The sequence below is a fragment of the Salvelinus namaycush genome, chromosome 38, assembly GCF_016432855.1.
Source record: "Salvelinus namaycush isolate Seneca chromosome 38, SaNama_1.0, whole genome shotgun sequence".
In the NCBI taxonomy this organism is placed as follows: Eukaryota; Metazoa; Chordata; class Actinopteri; order Salmoniformes; family Salmonidae; genus Salvelinus; species Salvelinus namaycush.
Window position 1 is genome coordinate 25,871,943 of NC_052344.1, and position 21,441 is coordinate 25,893,383.

The 21,441-nt window shown below is 44.8% G+C and overlaps 1 protein-coding gene across 1 annotated transcript in view; it reads right to left on the reverse strand.

Moving 5' to 3' along the window:
- The window catches only part of cacna1c (calcium channel, voltage-dependent, L type, alpha 1C subunit), a 98,325-nt gene that overhangs the window by 16,912 nt on the left and 59,972 nt on the right, over window positions 1-21,441 (reverse strand). The window contains exons 15-23 of the mRNA XM_038978064.1: window positions 20,856-20,943; window positions 19,589-19,696; window positions 18,624-18,676; window positions 18,313-18,459; window positions 17,785-17,986; window positions 16,355-16,513; window positions 15,818-15,928; window positions 7,075-7,195; window positions 6,046-6,050 (exon numbers count right to left, since the gene is read on the reverse strand). Coding sequence (XP_038833992.1) covers window positions 6,046-6,050; window positions 7,075-7,195; window positions 15,818-15,928; window positions 16,355-16,513; window positions 17,785-17,986; window positions 18,313-18,459; window positions 18,624-18,676; window positions 19,589-19,696; window positions 20,856-20,943 — 994 coding nt within the window. The remainder of the gene's footprint in view (window positions 1-6,045; window positions 6,051-7,074; window positions 7,196-15,817; window positions 15,929-16,354; window positions 16,514-17,784; window positions 17,987-18,312; window positions 18,460-18,623; window positions 18,677-19,588; window positions 19,697-20,855; window positions 20,944-21,441) is intronic.

Genomic DNA, 21,441 nt, shown 5'->3' on the forward strand with positions numbered 1-21,441 from the left:
TACAACTAACAGATACAATGCATTACACTTCCTGTTCTCCCGCAGGGAATACAACTAACAGATACAATGCATTACACTTCCTGTTCTCCAGCAGAGAATACAACTAACAGATACAATGCATTACACTTCCTGTTCTCCAGCAGAGAATACAACTAACAGATACAATGCATTACACTTCCTGTTCTCCAGCAGAGAATACAACTAACAGATACAATGCATTACACTTCCTGTTCTCCAGCAGAGAATACAACTAACAGATACAATGCATTACACTTCCTGTTCTCCAGCAGAGAATACAACTAACAGATACAATGCATTACACTTCCTGTTCTCCAGAGGAAAACGAGCAGAGCTTTTCATGGTCGTATTAATATTTCAAAAGCCTCCAAATAAAAACTAGGCTATGAAATATTTACACAATCCTCTATAGGCAAAATGTTCCTTTCAATTTAAGTTCGGACAACATTTGATTAACTAGAGTACCTTGGGAGGCCCTTAAGAATTCATAAAGCCACAACTTGACAAAACAACCCAACTGACCTTAAACTACACCATACACACTGACAAATCACAGCAGATAATATCTTCCACCAAACAGAGACGACAAACTACAAAACACTACAACACAACTTTTACACAGTAGAAACTAGTTCTACAACCTTCACCAGACTGAACAACAACAAACAACTTTTACAACAACAACAACAAGGCAATGCATTGAACCATTGGTTATTAGGTATTATTCCTCATAGAGCCACCAGCTCTGTGTTTAAGTCAAGGAGGTAAAACCACAGGAGGACAGTAGGGGGAGCAACTGTGCCACACAGAGAGAGAGAGAGAGAGAGAGAGAGAGAGAGAGAGAGAGAGAGAGAGAAAGAACGACTGATAGAGATAAAGAGAGAAAGAAAGGTAGATGACCGCGTGACCATGGCTTGCACCAATGACAGAGCACCATTAATAGAGGAGACGGAGGAGGAGGAGGAAGAGGAGCGAGCCAAGTTTTTATTTTTTTGCCTGAGAGCGATGACAACACGACAGCGACTACAGAATACTTAGCCACAGTCTAAAACCCCAGCACGGGCATGGGCATCCCCTTTGTTTACACACACACACACACACACACACACACACACACACACACACACACACACACACACACACACACACACACACACACACACACACACACACACACACACACACACACACACACACACACACACACACACACACATTTTGTGACGCTGGCACAGCTGGCATGCTGCTGGTGATGGGGGTGGAGGGATGAAGGGCTGGTGGAGACGGAGGTTACCGTGGGTACCATTGTTCTTACCGCGGGGGGTTGGGAGGAGGAGGAGGAGGAGGTGGTGGTAGAAGAGTCAGCTGGCTTTAAAGAAAGACAGACAGATGAAAGCTATAGTAGCCCAGACCCTGCTGCTGCTGCTGCTGGGACCGGTGGGGGTGTACAGTAAGATTGTGCACCAAGCATTGTGTGTGTGTGTGTGTGTGTGTGTGTGTGTGTGTGTGTGTGTGTGTGTGTGTGTGTGTGTGTGTGTGTCTATATATGTGTGTGTGTGTGTGTGTGTGTGTGTGTGTGTGTGTGTGTGTGTATATCTGTGTATCTGTGTGTGTGTGTGTGTGTGTGTGTGTGTGTGTGTGTGTGTGTGTGTGTGTGTGTGTGTGTGTGTGTGTGTGTGTGTCTATGTGTGTGTGTTTCTATCTGTGTGTGTGTGTGTGTGTGTGTGTGTGTGTGAGGGGGCCGAGGGTAGAGGGGCTCTATCTCTATAGCTGTCTCTGTCTTTCTACCAGGTCTAGCTACATACAGTACAGAACCTTATGGGGACAGCAACATGAAGGGAGGTCTGTTACATGGTCCCTGGGTAGGGAGCCATCAACTGGCCGTCCCCAGTACTGCAGCCACGAGACAGGGACTGCTTTTCACTCCCGTCTCCCATTGACATCAATGTATGACTGAGTGAAAACTGGGAAGTAACAGTAAGGATCTGTGATCTTGGTTTGTCAGTGTGACTGTAACTCAGCAGCCAGATGTATACAGTTAGTCAGATGGACACGTACAGTTAGTAGTTTGAACAACAGGGGGCGCTGTTTTACCAGCGGTTTTTACACGGGAGAGACTCCATCTTTTTCTACTGGCATGACCCACACAGTAGACATGACAGAAGGCTGAATCTCTGTAGTAGAGACAGGGGGTAATGTAAAGGGAAGTGGTATATTTCAGAGAGAGTGTGAGGTTAAGGGTGTGTGTGTGTGTGTGTGTGTGTGTGTGTGTGTGTGTGTGTGTGTGTGTGTGTGTGTGTGTGTGTGTGTGTGTGTGTGTGTGTGTGTGTGTGTGTGTGTGTGTGTGTGTCAAGTAGGCACAAATATGTTGACAATGTCAGTCACTGACAGGCAGTGAGCAGTGCCACATTATGGGAGACTATGTATAGTCTTTCAGATATTAAGTGACTGAGCAAAGGTGTGTCTAATACAGAGAGTGTGTGAGTGTGTGTGTGTATGTGTGTGTTTTGAGGACCACGTAGAGGCCCTGGGTTGGCGTGGATCGGGGATTTGGGTGGGGGGGGGGTTGTGTATCTGGGGAGTAGGAGGTGATATGACGGCTCTACATGTTTAGGGTAAAACACTAGAATTATGTTGGACTGTAAATCCACTGCAGAACTACCATCAAACATTTCAACCAATGAAACTACACTGAATCATTGTCAAAATGCTCATCAACTGTTTTGAAGTTGAAAACGCGATGGTTCTGGGTTGTCTAGTCCTGCAGTGTTATCCTGCATGTTGTATTGTGAAAGGGGGGGGGGGGGGGGGGGGGTCTGAGTAACACACAACACAATCACTTCACTAAAACTTCCAGTCCAACTGTGAAGATGTGAGTTGTGATTATTATACAGTCAAACAATCACTCCTCAAAGCAACGGACATTTTAAATCACTTTTAAAAAATACTGTTTTTTCTCTTCACATTGCACATAATCATTACAGTTGAAGTGAACTGTATAGGTAACCCAGGTCTCTGTATAAGACTGTTATTTCATATCTGGGATAGCAGGGCTGGTTAGAATGGTTCCACATTGTAGAAGCTTCTCATGTCCTCTATTTATTTTATTCAATTAGTTGAACTGACCTTTGTATATTTAAAGTAAATTGAATTCCTCCCTCGTATTGTTATAATGCTTGGCCCCGTTGGCAGATCGTTTCTGAAGACAACTCCAATCATTCTTAGAGGCCTAGATGATATACACTCTTAGAATAAAGGGTTCCAAATGGGTTCTTCTGCTGTCCCCATAGGAGAACTCATTTTGGATCCAGTTAGAACATTTTCTGATTCCAGGTAGAACCCTCTGTGGAAAGGGTTCTACCTGCAACCCAAAAGGGTTCTACCTGGAACCAAAAGGGTTCTATCTGGAACCAAAGATAGTTCTTCAAAGGGTTCTCCCATGGGGACAGTTGAAGAAGCCTTTTAGGTTGTAGATACCACCTTTGTTTCTAAGAGTCTAGGTTCACCTCGGTTAGTTAACGTTAGTTTGTTAAAGTCCTCTAACGTTAGCGAAGAGACCCAGGTTACCCAGCGTGCATTTCAGGGTGAGCAAGAGCACCACAAATCAACCAATGAGAGGAAAGATAGAAGTAAACATCCAAAAGAAGATGAAGAGTGAGAGATCAGTTCAGACAGACATGATGGAGGAGAGAGAGGCATTCCGAGGGGGAGGAGAAATGTAGCTGCGGCATCATCGCCTGCAAGACACCATCGCCATGGCAACAAAACGCAACTTCTTTTCATAACCCTTCTAAACACATATCAAACCAACAGAAAAATAATTCAAACCACTCAAATTAAATCAACTGTCAAATTAAAAACTAAACTGAAAATTGTTTTAAGAAGCACCTTCTGGTCAGAATAACTGGAGGGGGTAGCTATGTAGAGTAGAGTTGGGGAAATAGGATGGGAGGGGGAGGAAGGGTGGGTTGGGGGGGGGGGCATCTAATCCGCTATCCTAATAACACCACTTTATCAAGGCCAATACACACTCACTTAAACAACACAAAAAACAGTAAGTGTCTTTCTGATATTTTGGTGGCTATTAGGTTACCATTACCAGGAGCTACAAGTGCAGAGGGTTTCTAAAAAAAATCAAAATACGATGCAAGAACAGGGAGGCTCGTCAATCAATCAGACCACCAGAGAAGAAGAAGAAGACTAGGGTCATGCCTAGGTTAAAGATTAATCAAATCAAAATAAACGGCAAACGGCAAAACCAAACGCAAAACCAAACTGAGTGCAGGGTAACGGGTGAGTGACTGGTATAGCAGAGGAGGGTATATATATCTGGCCCGACAGATACTGGTAAAGAACTGGTCATTCTGGTCATTCATAAAGACCTTGGTCAAACCTCTCGTGGTCAGATAGCTTCACTTTCAAAGAGAAGAAAACCACACTTGTCATCCACAGGGCAGCCTGACACTATCGCTGCTTCTCAAAGGGTTAACTATTCAACTCAGCTATAGGACACGAGCAGAACTAATAGGTACAAGTTGCTACTATAAGGAAATAGTTGAATTTAGTCTCAAAGAAATTCTAGAAGGACTTGTGTGTAAAGACCACTACAAGCACAGGTACTACACCATTACAACGCGTATACACATATACAACATATAACTAATATAATCAGCACACTCAAAGTAGCATTTTGAGTCACTTTCTGTTGTCAGAAACGTGACTTTGTTAGTGATCTAAACCCGTGGACTGTTGTCGTCTAGAGGAGTGGGTGAAGTGTCTTTCATGACTTGTGAAAGGAAAGCTGGCTATTCCGCTATGCTGTCCCAGAGAGATGAAAGGTTTATGAACTGACCGTCAGATACAATAGACAGATAAGCCCAGATCAACTATGGATCTATCAAATTGTAAATTTGACACAGTTACAGACAGTATTGAGCTGCTATATGATGGAGCTATTGACCAAATAAGCTACTAGGTCCATTTAATGCAATAGACTCAGGTATGAAAGGTATTGAGCTACGGCAGGATTCACCTGTAGGCTTGGTTTTAAAGGAAATGTTTAACATTTTTCAACATTTTTCAACTTCCTCTCCAGCACCACCACAACATCAACGTTGGTGAAAATGGTGTGTTTCTGTTTTATAATAGAAAAATATAGAGGAAGATAAATGTTTCCAATGACATCATCGGTGCGCATCATGTGATTTTAACCAATTATGAGTAGGCATTACTAATTGGTTGATGAGGTCATTGGAAACACCTGTCTTCCTCTATGGTTTTTTACTCCTTATCATAGAAACGCACCATTTGATGTTGTGGTGGTGCTGGAGATGATGAATGTGAAGAAGAAACATTTTCACATTTGCATTTAAGAGTGTAAATACTCAGTCAATAGTTCTCATGTCTCATCATGGGATGTCTCAAAATACAGATCTAGATTCACTAGGGACAAAATGCAATTTTTTAATTTAACTAGGCAAGTCAGTTAAGAACAAATTCTTATTTACAATGACGGTCCTACCCCGGCCAAACTCGGACGACGCTGGGCCAATTGTGCGCCTCCCAATGGGACTCCCAATCACAGCCAGATGTGATTCAGCCTGGATACAAACCGGGGACTGTAGTGACACCTCTTGCACTGAGATGCAGTGCCTTAGACCGCTGCGCCACTCGGGAGCCACTCAATAGAGACTAAATGTCTTTTATATAGGAGATACATTTCTGTTTATTTTCTGGACACCTTTTGTTTACATTATGAACAAGGCCAGGAATTTCTCATGAAAGGTGACATCACTCACCAGTAAATATTCATGAATAAATGTACGTCTACATACATCGTTTTTCATACAAGCTAAAGGCTTGTTGTAAACAAATAGTTTACAATGACTTTTTCTTCAGGCCTGAATATATCACCCATTTCCCCCCCAATCATGCTATACAGTGTCGGTCATGCCTTGGGGATTTCACATGTCCCCAATTGTGATGATAATATACATTGAAAGAAATGTACAAAAACAAACCCCAAACAGGTGCTGAGAGAATGCAATAGTCTACATTCTATTGATGCTCAGAGGTGAGAGTGAGAGGTAGGCAGGCAGACTGAAAGGTGGGCTACTTACGTTAACCTCAGTGATCGCTATGTCAACAACGCTACCCACAACTATTAAGGCATCAAATGTGTTCCATGCATCAACAAAATAATGCTGCGTTGGGCGGAAGAAACAAACAAACAAACAAACAAACAAACAAAGAAAGAAAAGAAAATGGAAAGAAAAGAAGCAACAAAAGGAGAGAGGGAGGAGAAAGATAAGAAAGAAAACAGTTATATATGGACCTCTGTGATTAGCGGAAGGTAGAGAGGGAGGAAGGACATTGGTTGAAAATTAAATGACAGTTTGAAAACGGGAGGAAATAAAAGGAGCGAAATCCAAGATGATCGAGAGGAGAAGCGGCGACCAGTCATGCTTGTCCATGTGGGAAAACAACATCAATAAACAACAACAATAACAAAATCACAACCAAAACAATCCGTTTAAAAAAAGAATAGTTGAGTTTCTTTGGTTAGTTAGTTGTTAGTCAAAGTGAAAACCTTAGGACATGTCATAGTCTTGCTTTAGAACCAGGTCTCTCTTCTCAGGCCTAATGAATAGAACCCTTTCACTACTCTAGAACTCTTTCACTACTCTAGAACTCCTTCACTACTCTAGAACTCTTTCGGTACTCTAGAACTCTTTCTGTACTCTAGAACCCTTTCACTACTCTAGAACTCTTTCAGTACTCTAGAACTCTTTCGGTACTCTAGAACGCTCAACTGTTGTTCTGTGTACTGTGAAGAACGAGGAAGCACCTTTTTTTCACCACGTGATGCCTTGGAAACCCCGAATGAGAGCGGCCATCTTGAAATGAATGATGGAGGAAGGAAGAGGGGAGAGGAAGGGAGGAGGGTGGACTTTTGGGAAAGAAACCACACCAGAGAATGGTGCTATAGAAGACAAGATTGTCACAAAGAAAGAGAAGGAAAGAGAAAAGAGAAGAGAGAGAGAGAGAGAGAGGGACAGAGCGAGTGGAGAGAGAGGGGTGGCGATGTACTTACGTTGATCTCACTCAGAATGACGTCTATTATGCTGCCAATTACGATGAGGAAGTCAAAAACATTCCAAGGATCACTAAAGTAACCCTACACAGGATGGGCGGAGGTGCAGGAGGAGGAGGGGGGGGTAAGAGAGGCAAGTTAGACAGGCATTATTATAGGGGAAAAGCCTTCCTTTTCAGCCCTTAAACTCTTCCAACAATGTGTTTGGGGGGTGGCTCATCTCTTCTGAAACTATCTTCTTAGATCTTAAAAGCCAATAGAGCAACAAAATGCATCATTGGTATTAAATGATGAACTATTATTGTGAATGTATTATTGTGAATAAGTGAATGTTCATGTCACGTTCCGCTGCTTGCTTGCTGTAGCCTACAGTACAGTTCAGTCAACGTCACAACTTGTTAGCATGTGACCTACTACTACTGAAGCTCGTCTTTCTGTAAACAGTGCGCAGAATAAAAGCTTACAGGGGTTGATAACATGGAATGTTAAAGGTAAGCACTATTCAGTAAAATATATTCCTGTGATTCTATATCAAGCCAGAAGATTATTGCTTAAACAAGATATTATTGCATTTTTTTCCTGGCTCTTTTACTTCCTGCCGGAAACTCTACTTCCTGTGTGAAAAGGAAATGAGGTCATAATGAAGGGTGGTGTTCTATGTACAGTAGCGTAGCAGAGTGATAGAGCAAGATTGATTTATCCAATATATTATTATTACATTATTATTAACAGTAGGGATTTTATTATTATTAGTATTATTATTATTATTATTAACACTAGGGATTATATATTATATTATTTTTAACACTGGGGATTATATATGATATTATTAGCAACACTAGGGATTATATATTATTATTAACACTAGGGATTATATATTATTATTAACACTAAGGATGATATATTATTAGAATATATTATTATTAACACTAATGATTATATATTATTATTAACACTAGGGATTATGTTTTATTATTATATTATTATTATCACTAGGCATTATATTATTAACACTAGGGATTATATACCCGTGGCCTCCCGGGTGGCGCAGTGGTCTAGGGCACTGCATCGCAGTGCTAGCTGCACCACCAGAGTCTCTGGGTTCGCGCCCAGGCTGGGCTGGGTTCGCGCCCAGGCTCTGTCGCAGCCGGCCGCAACCGGGAGGTCCGTGGGGCGACGCACAATTGGCATAGCGTCGTCCGGGTTAGGGAGGGTTTGGCCGGTAGGGATATCCTTGTCTCAGTATGTAAAATGTAATGAAATGTAAAAAAAAATGTAATAAAATGTATGCACTCTACTGTAAGTCGCTCTGGATAAGAGCGTCTGCTAAATGACTAAAATGTAAATGTAATTAACTCTAGGGATTATATATTATTATTAACACTAGGGTTATATATTATTATTAACACTAGGGATTATATATTATTATAATATATTATTATTAACACTACGGATTATATATTATTATTAACACTAGGGATTATATATTATTATTATCACTAGGGATTATATATTATCATAAATATATTATTATTAACACTAGGGATTATATATTATTATTAACACTAGGGATTATATATTATTATTAACACTAGGGATTATATATTATTATTAACACTAGGGATTATATATTATTATTAACACTAGGGATTATATATTATTATTAACACTAGGGATTATATATTATTATTATCACTAGGGATTATATATTATTATAATATATTATTATTAACACTAGGGATTATATATTATTATTAACACTAGGGATTATATATTATTATTAACACTAGGGATTATATATTATTATTAACACTAGGGTTATATATTATTATTAACACTAGGGATTATATATTATTATTAACACTAATGATTATATATTATTATTATCACTAGGGATTATATATTATTATTATCACTAGGGATTATATATTATTATTAACACTAGGGACTTTATATTAATATATCACAGGAGGGATTATATTTTATTATTATATTATTATTATCACTAGGCATTATATATTATTATTATTGTTATTATCTTATTATCACTAGGGATTATTACATTCTAACACAGTATGATGTTTTAACCAGTGAGCCCGTCCCCACTGAAGCAGTCAGCGGGTCAGTGGCAGAGGAATAGGTAACCTCATTTAACTGTGGTTTAACGAGGGTTAATGCAGTTGCCTTAGTGGGATGAATGGGGAGGGAGTGAACACACTGAGGGAAGAGGTGCATGTTGTGACCTGGGAGAGTTGGAGGGTCTACTATGGTGAGAGATGAATCCAGATGAATCCAGATGACAGAACTCCTAAAAATACCAGCAATACTACCAATAATCTAACACTTTCCTCAAAAAAGTAGTTTACAATCGTACAATATACAGAAATGAGAAAGACACAGTGGTAAAAATCCCTCAGTATGTTTCCCTTTGACCCGACTGCAATGAACTGCTGTCTGTTATAACGTATCGTTCACTTGAAAGCCAGTGTCGGGGTTGTACACAGCAGCTGATGAGAGAGCTGGTTAGGACAGGATGAGGCTAAATGGGTCCTCTGCACCTATAGAAAAAGGTACTGATTAATATCATGACGGTCCTGGCTGTTGAAAGAGAAGGTCAGTAACACAAGTTAGAAAGTGACACAACCACACGATGCAACGTTCTCTGGGTGTCTTTCAGAGAGGTGGGACGTGTCCATCGATAGGACACGTCCAGGGCTTTCAGCCCAAGGCTAACCAATCAGGACTCAGTTTATTAATATATATAGTTTTAATTTAACCTTTATTTTACTAGGCAAGTCAGTTAAAACTTCTTGTCAATAGTGGGGCGCCATTTCGACTTTGTAAAAATTCGTTCCCAAATTAAACTGCCTCGTACTCAATTCTTGCTCGTACAATATGCATATTATTATTACTATTGGATAGAAAACACTCTCTAGTTTCTAAAACCGTTTGAATTATTTCTCTGAGTGAAACAGAACTCATTCTGCAGCACACTTCCTGTCAGGAAGTGAGATTTCTGAAATCGAGGTCTCTGTTCTAGGGTCAGTTTATAAATTCCCATGTAAGCTATGGGGCTACATGCACTGCATACGCCTTCCTCTAGATGTCAGTAAGCGGTGAGAATTTGAATGGAGTGGATTGCACCATCTGGGGCACTATAAAAGCTCTTGGAACGGAAGGTCCGATCTTTTCAACGGGGGGCCTGACGCAGGAGGGACATCACCATGGCGTCTTGAAAAGCTTTCGTTTTAGCAGTTCTATATCTCCGGCTCTGATTTAATTTGATTTTTGTTTTAAAAACTTCATAAGGTAGTTAATTTAAACCGACTTATAGCAGTTTATATCAGTTTATTGCGATTTTCTGGAATTTCTTTGTCACGCGCTATCGCGAGTTGGACACCTCTCCGGCACATGGCTAGCGTTAGCTGCTATTTCTACAGGAGAAGAGGACATCTTTCAACCAAAAGACGATTGTTCTGGAGAAAGGACACCTTGCCCAAGATTCTGATGGAAGCTCAGCAAATAGTAAAAAGTCTTTATGCTGTTAATTCGTATTTATGTTGACAAATGTTAAACAATAATTCCGCCATGAATTTCGGTGCGGTCTCGCTTTAGCGCACGCTGTATGCGTAGTAACGTTAATTTTAAAAATCTAGCACAGCGGTTGCATTAAGAACTAATGTATCTTTCATATGCTGTCCAACCTGTATTTTTTAGTCAAGTTTATGATTAGTTATCGATTAGATTAGGTGCCTCTCCAAGATGGCGCCGGACAGATTGCTTGAAGTTTGGCCACTAATCACATTGTATAACCACGATTTGTGCCGCTACATATGCACATTTTCGAACAAACCCTATATGCATTGTGTAATATGATGTTACAGGACTGTCATCTGAAGAAGTTTATGAAGGTTAGTCAAAAATTATATATCTTTTGCTTGTTTCTTACGATCGCTAACCTTTGCTGCTGGTAAATGGCTTGTGTTTCTGGCTATTGTGGTAAGCTAATATAATGCTATATTGTGTTTTCGCTGTAAAACACTTAAAAAATCTGAAATATTGGCTGGATTCACAAGATGTTTGTCTTTCATTTGCTGTACGCTGTGTATTTTTCAGAAATGTTTTATGATGAGTATTTAGGTAATTCACGTTGCTCTCTGTAGTTATTCTAGTCGCTTTGGTGAGAGTTGTGATGTTGGCTGCAATGGTAAACTATGATTTATACCTGAAATATGCACATTTTTCTAACAAAACATATGCTATACAATAAATATGTTATCAGACTGTCATCTGATTAAGTTGTTTCTTGGTTAGTGGCTATTTATATCTTTATTTGGTCGAATTTGTGATAGCTACCTATGCAGGAAAAAAATGGTGGAGTAAAAAAAGTGGTGTCTTTTGCTAACGTGGTTAGCTAATAGATTTACATATTGTGTCTTCCCTGTAAAACATTTTAAAAATCAGAAATGATGGCTGGATTCACAAGATGTGTATCTTTCATCTGGTGTCTTGGACTTGTGATTTAATGATATTTAGATGCTAGTATTTACTTGTGACGCTATGCTAGGCTATGCTAGTCAGCTTTTTTACTGATGGGGGTGCTCCCGGATCCGGGATTGGGAGGAATTAGAGGTTAAGAACAAATTCTTATTTACAATGACGGCCTACCCCGGCCAAATCCGGACGACGCTGTGCCAATTGTGCGCCGAATTTGAAACAGCCTGGATTTGAACCAGGGACTGTAGTGCTGCCTCTTGCACTAAGATGCAGTGCCTAACAGCTTGCCCAAACCGGCTGCGCGCGTGCGCCATCGTGCGCTATCGTGCATACATTTATTTTGCCCCCCCACACCAAACGCGATCACGACACGCAGGTTAAAATATCAAAACAAACTCTGAACCAATGACATTAATTTGGGGACAGGTCGAAAAGCATTAAACATGTATGGTATTTTAGCTAGGTAGCTTGCACTTGCTAGCTAACGTTAATTTGACCTATTTAGCTAGCTTGCTGTTGCTAGCTAATTTGTCCTGGGATATAAACATTGAGTTGTTATTTTACCTGAAATGGACAAGGATCTCTACTCCGACAATTAATCCACATATAAAACGACCAACCGAATCGTTTCTAGTCATCGCTCCTCCTTCCAGGCTTTTTCATCGTTTAAATTATATGGTGATCGCATGTAAACTTTCATTGTATTACCACGACTACCGGCAAAACAGTTTTCGTCTTTCTATCACCCACGTGGGTATAACCAATGAGGAGATGGCACGTGGGTACCTGCTTCTATAAACCAATGAGGAGATGGCACGTGGATACATTTACATTACATTTTAGTCATTTAGCAGACGCTCTTATCCAGAGCGACTTACAGTAGAGTGCATACATTTTACATACTGAGACAAGGATATCCCTACCGGCCAAACCCTCCCTAACCCGGACGACGCTATGCCAATTGTGCGTCGCCCCACGGACCTCCCGGTTGCGGCCGGCTGCGACAGAGCCTGGGCGCGAACCCAGCCCAGCCTGGGCACGAACCCAGAGACTCTGGTGGCGCAGCTAGCACTGCGATGCAGTGCCCTAGACCACTGCGCCACCCGGGAGATACCTGCTTCTATAAACCAATGAGGAGATGGGAGAGGCAGGACTTGTAGCGCGATCTGCGTCAGAAATAGGAACGACATCTATTTTAGCCCTTGGTGTCGCAGACGCTCCTTGGCACGCGCGAGCAGTGTGGGTGCAATAATTGAATAACATGGGTTTCTAAATGTATTTTGCGACGCTCGCGTACGCGACGTGTCCGGTCTGGTCAGCATGTTAGAGCGACGTGTCCGGTCTGGTCAGCATGTTAGAGCGACGTGTCCGGTCTGGTCAGCATGTTAGAGCGACGTGTCCGGTCTGGTCAGCATGTTAGAGCGACGTGTCCGGTCTGGTCAGCATGTTAGAGCGACGTGTCCGGTCTGGTCAGCATGTTAGAGCGACGTGTCCGGTCTGGTCAGCATGTTAGAGCGACGTGTCCGGTCTGGTCAGCATGTTAGAGCGACGTGTCCGGTCTGGTCAGCATGTTAGAGCGACGTGTCCGGTCTGGTCAGCATGTTAGAGCGACGTGTCCGGTCTGGTCAGCATGTTAGAGCGACGTGTCCGGTCTGGTCAGCAAGTTAGAGCGACGTGTCCGGTCTGGTCAGCATGTTAGAGCGACGTGTCCGGTCTGGTCAGCATGTTAGCGACGTGTCCGGTCTGGTCAGCATGTTAGCGACGTGTCCGGTCTGGTCAGCATGTTAGCGACGTGTCCGGTCTGGTCAGCATGTTAGCGACGTGTCCGGTCTGGTCAGCATGTTAGCGACGTGTCCGGTCTGGTCAGCATGTTAGCGACGTGTCCGGTCTGGTCAGCATGTTAGAGCGACGTGTCCGGTCTGGTCAGCATGTTAGAGCGACGTGTCCGGTCTGGTCAGCATGTTAGAGCGACGTGTCCGGTCTGGTCAGCATGTTAGAGCGACGTGTCCGGTCTGGTCAGCATGTTAGAGCGACGTGTCCGGTCTGGTCAGCAAGTTAGAGCGACGTGTCCGGTCTGGTCAGCATGTTAGAGCGACGTGTCCGGTCTGGTCAGCATGTTAGAGCGACGTGTCCGGTCTGGTCAGCATGTTAGAGCGACGTGTCCGGTCTGGTCAGCATGTTAGACCGCTGCGTCACTTAAACAACCTATTCTGATGTACTTCTACCCTGCCAAGATAAGAACACAAAACCTTCACAGTGTGACATTAAATTATATGAGACACTAGGTTTGTTGACTGACAATTAAACAATATTTAGTCTCCTTTATGACCAAGAGTGCTTTGCATCAATGGTTTATCCCAGTTTATCATAGAAAGCAGGACTAAAACGATCTCCTCATCGACACACATAGAGATCAGCACCACAGTAAGCAGCACCAGAGATATCCCCGCAGCGTCACAGCAGCTCGGCATTCTATAATAAACATCGAGGCGTTGCTTAGTAACCTGATGAGAGGGCGGTTTGTTCTCTCCATCCATGTATTTACTCTGTCAGCGTCCCAAATGGCATGCTATCCCCTTTAAAGTGCACTAGTTTTCACCAGGGCTCATAGGGCTCTGGTCAAAAGTGGTGAACTATATAGGGACTAGGGCTCTGGTCAAAAGTGGTGAACTATATAGGGAATAGGGCTCTGGTCAACAGTAGTGCACTATATAGGGAATAGGGAATAGGGCTCTGGTCAACAGTAGTGCACTATATAGGGAATAGGGAATAGGGCTCTGGTCTAAAGTAGTGCACTATATAGGGGATAGGATGCTGTTTGGGATGCAGACACTGTATCTGTTCTACAGAAGAACCCATCTGTTGTTGTTTCAACAACGTAAGCGGCCGGCTGACGCAGTAGGTGGCATTTTGATTGGACTAATAAACTCACCAGGTTACCAAGCAACATGTAAAACAAGATATAAAAACCTACACAACATCAGACACCGAACCAAATCATTAATGCATCTTTTCTCTTCTAATCTTTTGGATTCTTTTTAATTAAAGTGGAAATCAGATCATAAAAGGCATCGTTTATAGGCCAACTGATAACATATAATTATGACAGACTTGATTAACTTGATTACATTCATATCCAAATGACAGGTAATAGTGATTTCCACTGATAGGCTAAGACTCATTTGGTAATGATAAGAATCCTCTCTGGGACAGAGAGAAGTGTTCTGGAGCGACAGACTCCTGAGAGGGGAGTCGGGACAGTCTGAGAGGGGAGAGAGCGGGAAAGAGAGGAGAGAGAGGTGAAGAGAGAGGTGAAGAGAGGGGGGAAGTGAGAGAGGGAGGGAGAGAGGGAGGGAGAGGAGAGAGAGGGGAAGAGAGAGGGGGAGAGAGAGAGGGAGGGAGAGGTGAAAAGAGAGGTGGAGAGAGGTGAAGAGAGATGGAGAGAGGTGGAGAGAGGTTGAGAGAGGTGGAGAGAGGGAGAAAGAGGGAGAGAGAGGTGAAAAGAGAGGTGGAGAGAGGGTGAAAGAGGGAGAGAGAGGTGAAAAGAGAGGTGGAGAGAGGTGGAGAGAGAGGTGACGAGAGAGGTGAAGAGAGAGGGGAAGAGAGAGAGGGAGGGAGAGAGGGAGGGAGAGGAGAGAGAGGGGAAGAGAGAGGGGGAGAGAGAGAGGGAGGAAGAGGTGAAAAGAGAGGTGGAGAGAGGTGAAGAGAGATGGAGAGAGGTGGAGAGAGGTTGAGAGAGAAGGAGAGAGGGAGAGAGAGGTGATAAGAGAGATGGAGAGAGGTGGAGAGAGGTGGAGAGAGGGAGAGAGAGGTGAAAAGAGAGGTGGAGAGAGGTGGAGAGAGGGAGAAAGAGGGAGAGAGGTGAAAAGAGAGGTGGAGAGAGGGAGAAAGAGGGAGAGAGAGGTGAAAAGAGAGGTGGAGAGAGGTGGAGTGAGAGGTAACGAGAGAGGTGAAGAGAGAGGGGAAGTGAGAGAGGGAGGGAGAGAGGGAGGGAGAGAGAGGGAGGGAGAGGTGAAAAGAGAGGTGGAGAGAGGTGAAGAGAGATGGAGAGAGGGAGAGAGAGGTGAAAAGAGAGGTGGAGAGAGGTGAAGAGAGGGAGAAAGAGGGAGAGAGGTGAAAAGAGAGGTGGTGAGACGTGGAGAGAGGGAGAGAGAGGTGGAGAGAGGTGAAAAGAGAGATGGAGAGAGGTGGAGAGAGGGAGAGACGTACCCGTGGTTTGAAGGCGATGAGTTTAAGGATCATCTCCACAGTGAAGAGGCCGGTGAAGAGCATGTTGAGGATGTTCATAGCATCGTTGAAGGAGTGGGTCTGGCCGTGATGCTGCAACACACAGACACTTAATCCCCCATCTGCATTTCTATGTGATCACGTGGTGAACACACCCACCTCAGGCTACAGTAGAAGCCTTGAATGCAACGAGCAACAACAGAAATACTGACGCTCCAAAATACAGATACAGCCTTTCAAAATCAACAACTCCTTCTAACATCTAGGAACCAATACCTGAGGTACTAGCATGTCTTTTAACTGATAAAGACTACCCTCCCCATAATGCACCTCTAGTGTCCAGGGCGGTTGACTGTGTTTAGGGTAGGAGATTAACACGATGCTGCCGTATTGGGCTGAGGGCATAAAGATGGTATAATTCAACGTTTTCCCTGACCAAGATGGACGATTTAAGTGATGCTCGGATGCCAATGTCTCACGCACACACACGCGCACACACACACTCTCTCTCTCTCTTACCTGCATGGCCAGACAGATGGTGTTCAGCAGGATGAGGGTAAACATCAGGTACTCAAAGTAGGTGGAGTTGACCACGTACCACACCTTGTACTGGTACTGGTTCTTAGGGATGTACCGACGTAGGGGACGGGCCTTCAGGGCATATTCCACACACTGACGCTGTACCCCACACACACACGCACACACACACACACACACACACACACACACACACACACACACACACACACACACACACACACACACACACACACACACACACACACACACACACACACACACACACACCATTTACCATCCAGTTAACCACTGATACAACTTAATGACACTCCTCCTTTCAGTATGGCCCCAGCCCCCTCCTAAGTGACCCTATGGTGACCTCGTGTTGACCCCTCTTGACCTCTCTCACCTGTTTGACCTGTGACCTTGAAGACCCCTAATCTCTCACCTGGGTTCTGATGAACCCTAATCTCTCACCTGGGTTCTGATGACCCCTAACCTCTGACCTGGGTTCTGATTACCCCTAACCTCTCACCTGGTTCTGATGACCCCTAACCTCTCACCTGGGTTCTGATGTCCCCTAACCTCTCACCTGGGTTCTGATTACCCCTAACCTCTCACCTGGGTTCTGATGACCCCTAACCTCTCACCTGGGTTCTGATGACCCCTAACCTCTCACCTGGGTTCTGATTACCCCTAACCTCTCACCTGGGTTCTGATGACCCCTAACCTCTCACCTGGGTTCTGATGTCCCCTAACCTCTCACCTGGGTTCTGATTACCCCTAACCTCTCACCTGGGTTCTGATGACCCCTAACCTCTCACCTGGGTTCTGATGTCCCCTCACCTCTCACCTGGTTCTGATGACCCCTAACCTCTCACCTGGGTTCTGATTACCCCTAACCTCTCACCTGGGTTCTGATTACCCCTAACCTCTCACCTGGGTTCTGATGACCCCTAACCTCTCACCTGGGTTCTGATGACCCCTAACCTCTCACCTGGGTTCTGATTACCCCTAACCTCTCACCTGGGTTCTGATGACCCCTAACCTCTCACCTGGGTTCTGATGTCCCCTAACCTCTCACCTGGGTTCTGATTACCCCTAACCTCTCACCTGGGTTCTGATGACCCCTAACCTCTCACCTGGGTTCTGATGTCCCCTCACCTCTCACCTGGTTCTGATGACCCCTAACCTCTCACCTGGGTTCTGATGACCCCTAACCTCTCACCTGGGTTATGATGACCCTTAATCTCTCACCTGGGTTCTGATGTCCCCTCACCTCTCACCTGGTTCTGATGACCCCTAACCTCTCACCTGGGTTCTGATGACCCCTAACCTCTCACCTGGGTTCTGATGACCCCTAACCTCTCACCTGGGTTCTGATGACCCCTAACCTCTCACCTGGGTTCTGATGACCCCTAACCTCTCACCTGATTCTTGTCCAGCTCACAGTTCTTGTACTCCTGCTCTCCCTGCTCCTGGAAAGTGACAATGACGAAACCGACGAAGATGTTCATCATGAAGAAGGCGATGATGATGATGTAGATGATGAAGAAGATGGACACGACCACTCTGTAGTTGTAGACAGGGCCCAGGTCCTCTGAATGGGAGTCTATGGCCCGGTACAGGAGTCTGGAGAGGATGGGTACACAGTTCAAAACCTAGAGACTAAAGCCCCATACTTTAACGTGTGTGTGTGTGTGTGTGTGTGTGTGTGTGTGTGTGTGTGTGTGTGTGTGTGTGTGTGTGTGTGTGTGTGTGTGTGTGTGTGTGTGTGTGTGTGTGTTCCATGTTAAGATTTTTGGAATGGTGTCTCTCAGTCAGGGTTTCTTAGGGCATGCCCAAAGGGCATGAGCATTTCAATTATTTGTGTGTGTGTGTGTGTGTGTGTGTGTGCGTGCGTGCGTGCGTGTGTGTGTGTGTGTGTGGTCACTCTGCTGCTGTGACGCTGGACTCACGCTGGCCATCCTTCAAAGGTGGAGACGGCGAACAGAGCCATCATCCCCTGGAGCACGTCGTCAAAGTTGAAGTCACTGTTCTCCCAGACACGCATGGACCTCTCTGGCTTCCCCACATCGCCGTCCTTATACATGATGTATGAACCCCTGGGAGGGAGAACATAGGTAACACCTAGACACCCACAGCTCACACCTCACCCAGCCAGACAACTTATTACGGCCCAAATAGAGCCCACATCCACCTGAAGTGACTGTCCAGATGTGATATGAGCCAGGTCAGACGGAGATGGGAGATGGGGTGATAAACTCACCTGCATTCAGGCTCTGTAGACTTGGAGGTGTCTGAGCAGTAGAAAAACTTCCCCTGAGAAGAGAACAACAGACATGTTCATCTTGGTGAAACATATCCACTATATTCTCATCACCACTACATCAGCTACGTTCAGTTCCCTCTCTTCGCCCTCTCTCTTCACTTCGTCTCGCTCTATCTCTCCTCTGTCCCTCTCTTCGCCCTCTCTCTTCACTTCGTCCCGCTCTATCTCTCCTCCGCCCCTCTCTTCGCCCTCTCTCTTCACTTCGTCTCGCTCTATCTCTCCTCTGTCCCTCTCTTCGCCCTCTCTCTTCACTTCGTCCCGCTCTATCTCTCCTCCGTCCCTCTCTTCGCCCTCTCTCTTCACTTCGTCCCGCTCTATCTCTCCTCCGTCCCTCTCTTCGCCCTCTCTCTTCACTTCGTCCCGCTCTATCTCTCCTCCGTCCCTCTCTTCACCCTCTCTCTTCACTTCGTCTCGCTCTATCTCTCCTCTGTCCCTCTCTTCGCCCTCTCTCTTCACTTCGTCCCGCTCTATCTCTCCTCCGTCCCTCTCTTCGCCCTCTCTCTTCACTTCGTCCCGCTCTATCTCTCCTCCGTCCCTCTCTTCGCCCTCTCTCTTCACTTCGTCCTGCTCTATCTCTCCTCCGTCCCTCTCTTCGCCCTCTCTCTTCACTTCGTCCCGCTCTATCTCTCCTCCGTCCCTCTCTTCGCCCTCTCTCTTCACTTCGTCTCGCTCTATCTCTCCTCCGTCCCTCTCTTCGCCCTCTCTCTTCACTTCGTCCTGCTCTATCTCTCCTCCGTCCCTCTCTTCGCCCTCTCTCTTCACTTCGTCCCGCTCTATCTCTCCTCCGTCCCTCTTTTCGGCCTCTCTCTTCACTTCGTCCCGCTCTATCTCTCCTCCGTCCCTCTTTTCGGCCTCTCTCTTCACTTCGTCCCACTCTATCTCAACTCCTTCTCTCTCTTTACCTTGAAGAGTTGTACTCCGATGCAGGCGAACATGAACTGCAGCAGAGAGGTGACGATCACAATGTTTCCGATGGTTCGGATGGCCACGAACACACACTGGACCACATGCTGCGGAGAGAGAGAGAAGGAGAGGGAGAGAGGGAGAGAGGGAGAGAGGGAGAGAGGGAGAGAGAGACAGACACAGGGCTCATGAGGTTATCATAGAATCAGTTGGTGGACTATTTTCACTTGGTCTGGACTGGGTTGAAGCTAGAAGCTATGGACGTGGATCACAGGAAGAAAGAGAAAACTTCAGGTAAGTCAAGGTGGAAAAGCTTTAGGGTTCACTGGTGAATCAGCTTCTTGTTGCTGTTAAAGACAAGGGAGAAGAAGGGAAAGGAGAGGAGAAGAAAGAGAACAAAGGAGAGAAAAGGCTAGGAGAGGAGAGGAGAGGAGAGGAGAGGAGGGGAGAGGAGAAGAGAGGAAAGGAGAGGAGAAGAGGGGAAAGGAAAGGAGAAGAGATAAAAGGAGAGGAGAGGAAAGGATTAGAGGGGAAAGGAGAGGAGAGGAAATGAGAGGAGAGGAGAAGAGGGGAGAAGAGAGGAAAGGAGAAGAGAGGAAAGGAGAAGAGAGGAAAGGAGAGGAGAGGAGAGGAGAGGAGAAGAGAGGAGGAGAAGAGGGGAAAGGAGAAGAGAGGAAAGGAGAAGAGAGGAAAGGAGAGGAGAGGAGAGGAGAGGAGAAGAGGAGAGGAGGAGAAGAGAGGAGAGGAGAGGAGTGGAGAGGAAAGGAGAGGAGAGGATAAGAGAGGAAAGGAGAAGAGAGTAGAGGAGAGGAGTGGAGAGGAAAGGAGAGGAGAAGAGAGGAGAGGAGAGGAGAAGAGAGGAGAGGAGAGGAGAAGAGAGGAGAAGAGAGGAAAAGAGAGGAAAGGAGAAGAGAGGAAAGGAGAGGAGAGGTGAGGAGAAGAGAGGAGGAGAAGAGGGGAAAGGAGAAGAGAGGAAAGGAGAAGAGAGGAAAGGAGATGAGAGGAGAGGAGAGGAGAGGAGAGGAGAGGAGAAGAGAGGAGAGGAGGAGAAGAGAGGAGAGGAGTGGAGAGGAAAGGAGAGGAGAGGATAAGAGAGGAAAGGAGAAGAGAGTAGAGGAGAGGAGTGGAGAGGAAAGGAGAGGAGAGGAGAGGAGAGGAGAGGAGAGGAGAGGAGAGGAGAGGAGAGGAGAGGAGAGGAGAGGAGAGGAGAAGAGAGGAGAGGAGAGGAGAAGAGAGGAAAGGAGAAGAGATAACAGTGCAACTCACTTTGAGGCCCTTGGCCCTGTTGATAGCCCTCAGGGGCCGAAGCACTCTGAGAACACGAAGGATCTTCACCACGTTGATGGCACTGGACCTGAATAGACACAGATAAAGACCAGGTTATCGAGAGAGGTCAACTACTACACCATATATCCACTACAAACAGAGAGGTCAACTACTAAACCATATATATCAACTACAAACAGAGAAGTCAACTACAGGCAGAGAGGTCAACTACTAAACCATATATCAACTACAAACAGAGAGGTCAACTACTAAACCATATATAAACTACAGACAGAGAGGTCAACTACTAAACCATATATATCAACTACAAACAGAGAGGTCAACTACTAAACCATATATAAACTACAGACAGAGAGGTCAACTACTAAACCATATATATCAACTACAAACAGAGAGGTCAACTACAGACAGAGAGGTCAACTACTAAACCATATATCAACTACAAACAGAGAGGTTAACTTCAGACAGAGAAGTCAACTACAGACAGAAACAATATTTCTGTTGTCAATAGAACATGTTCTTGACATTAATGTTGGAGTTTTGTAACCATTACAGTAAAAAGAGC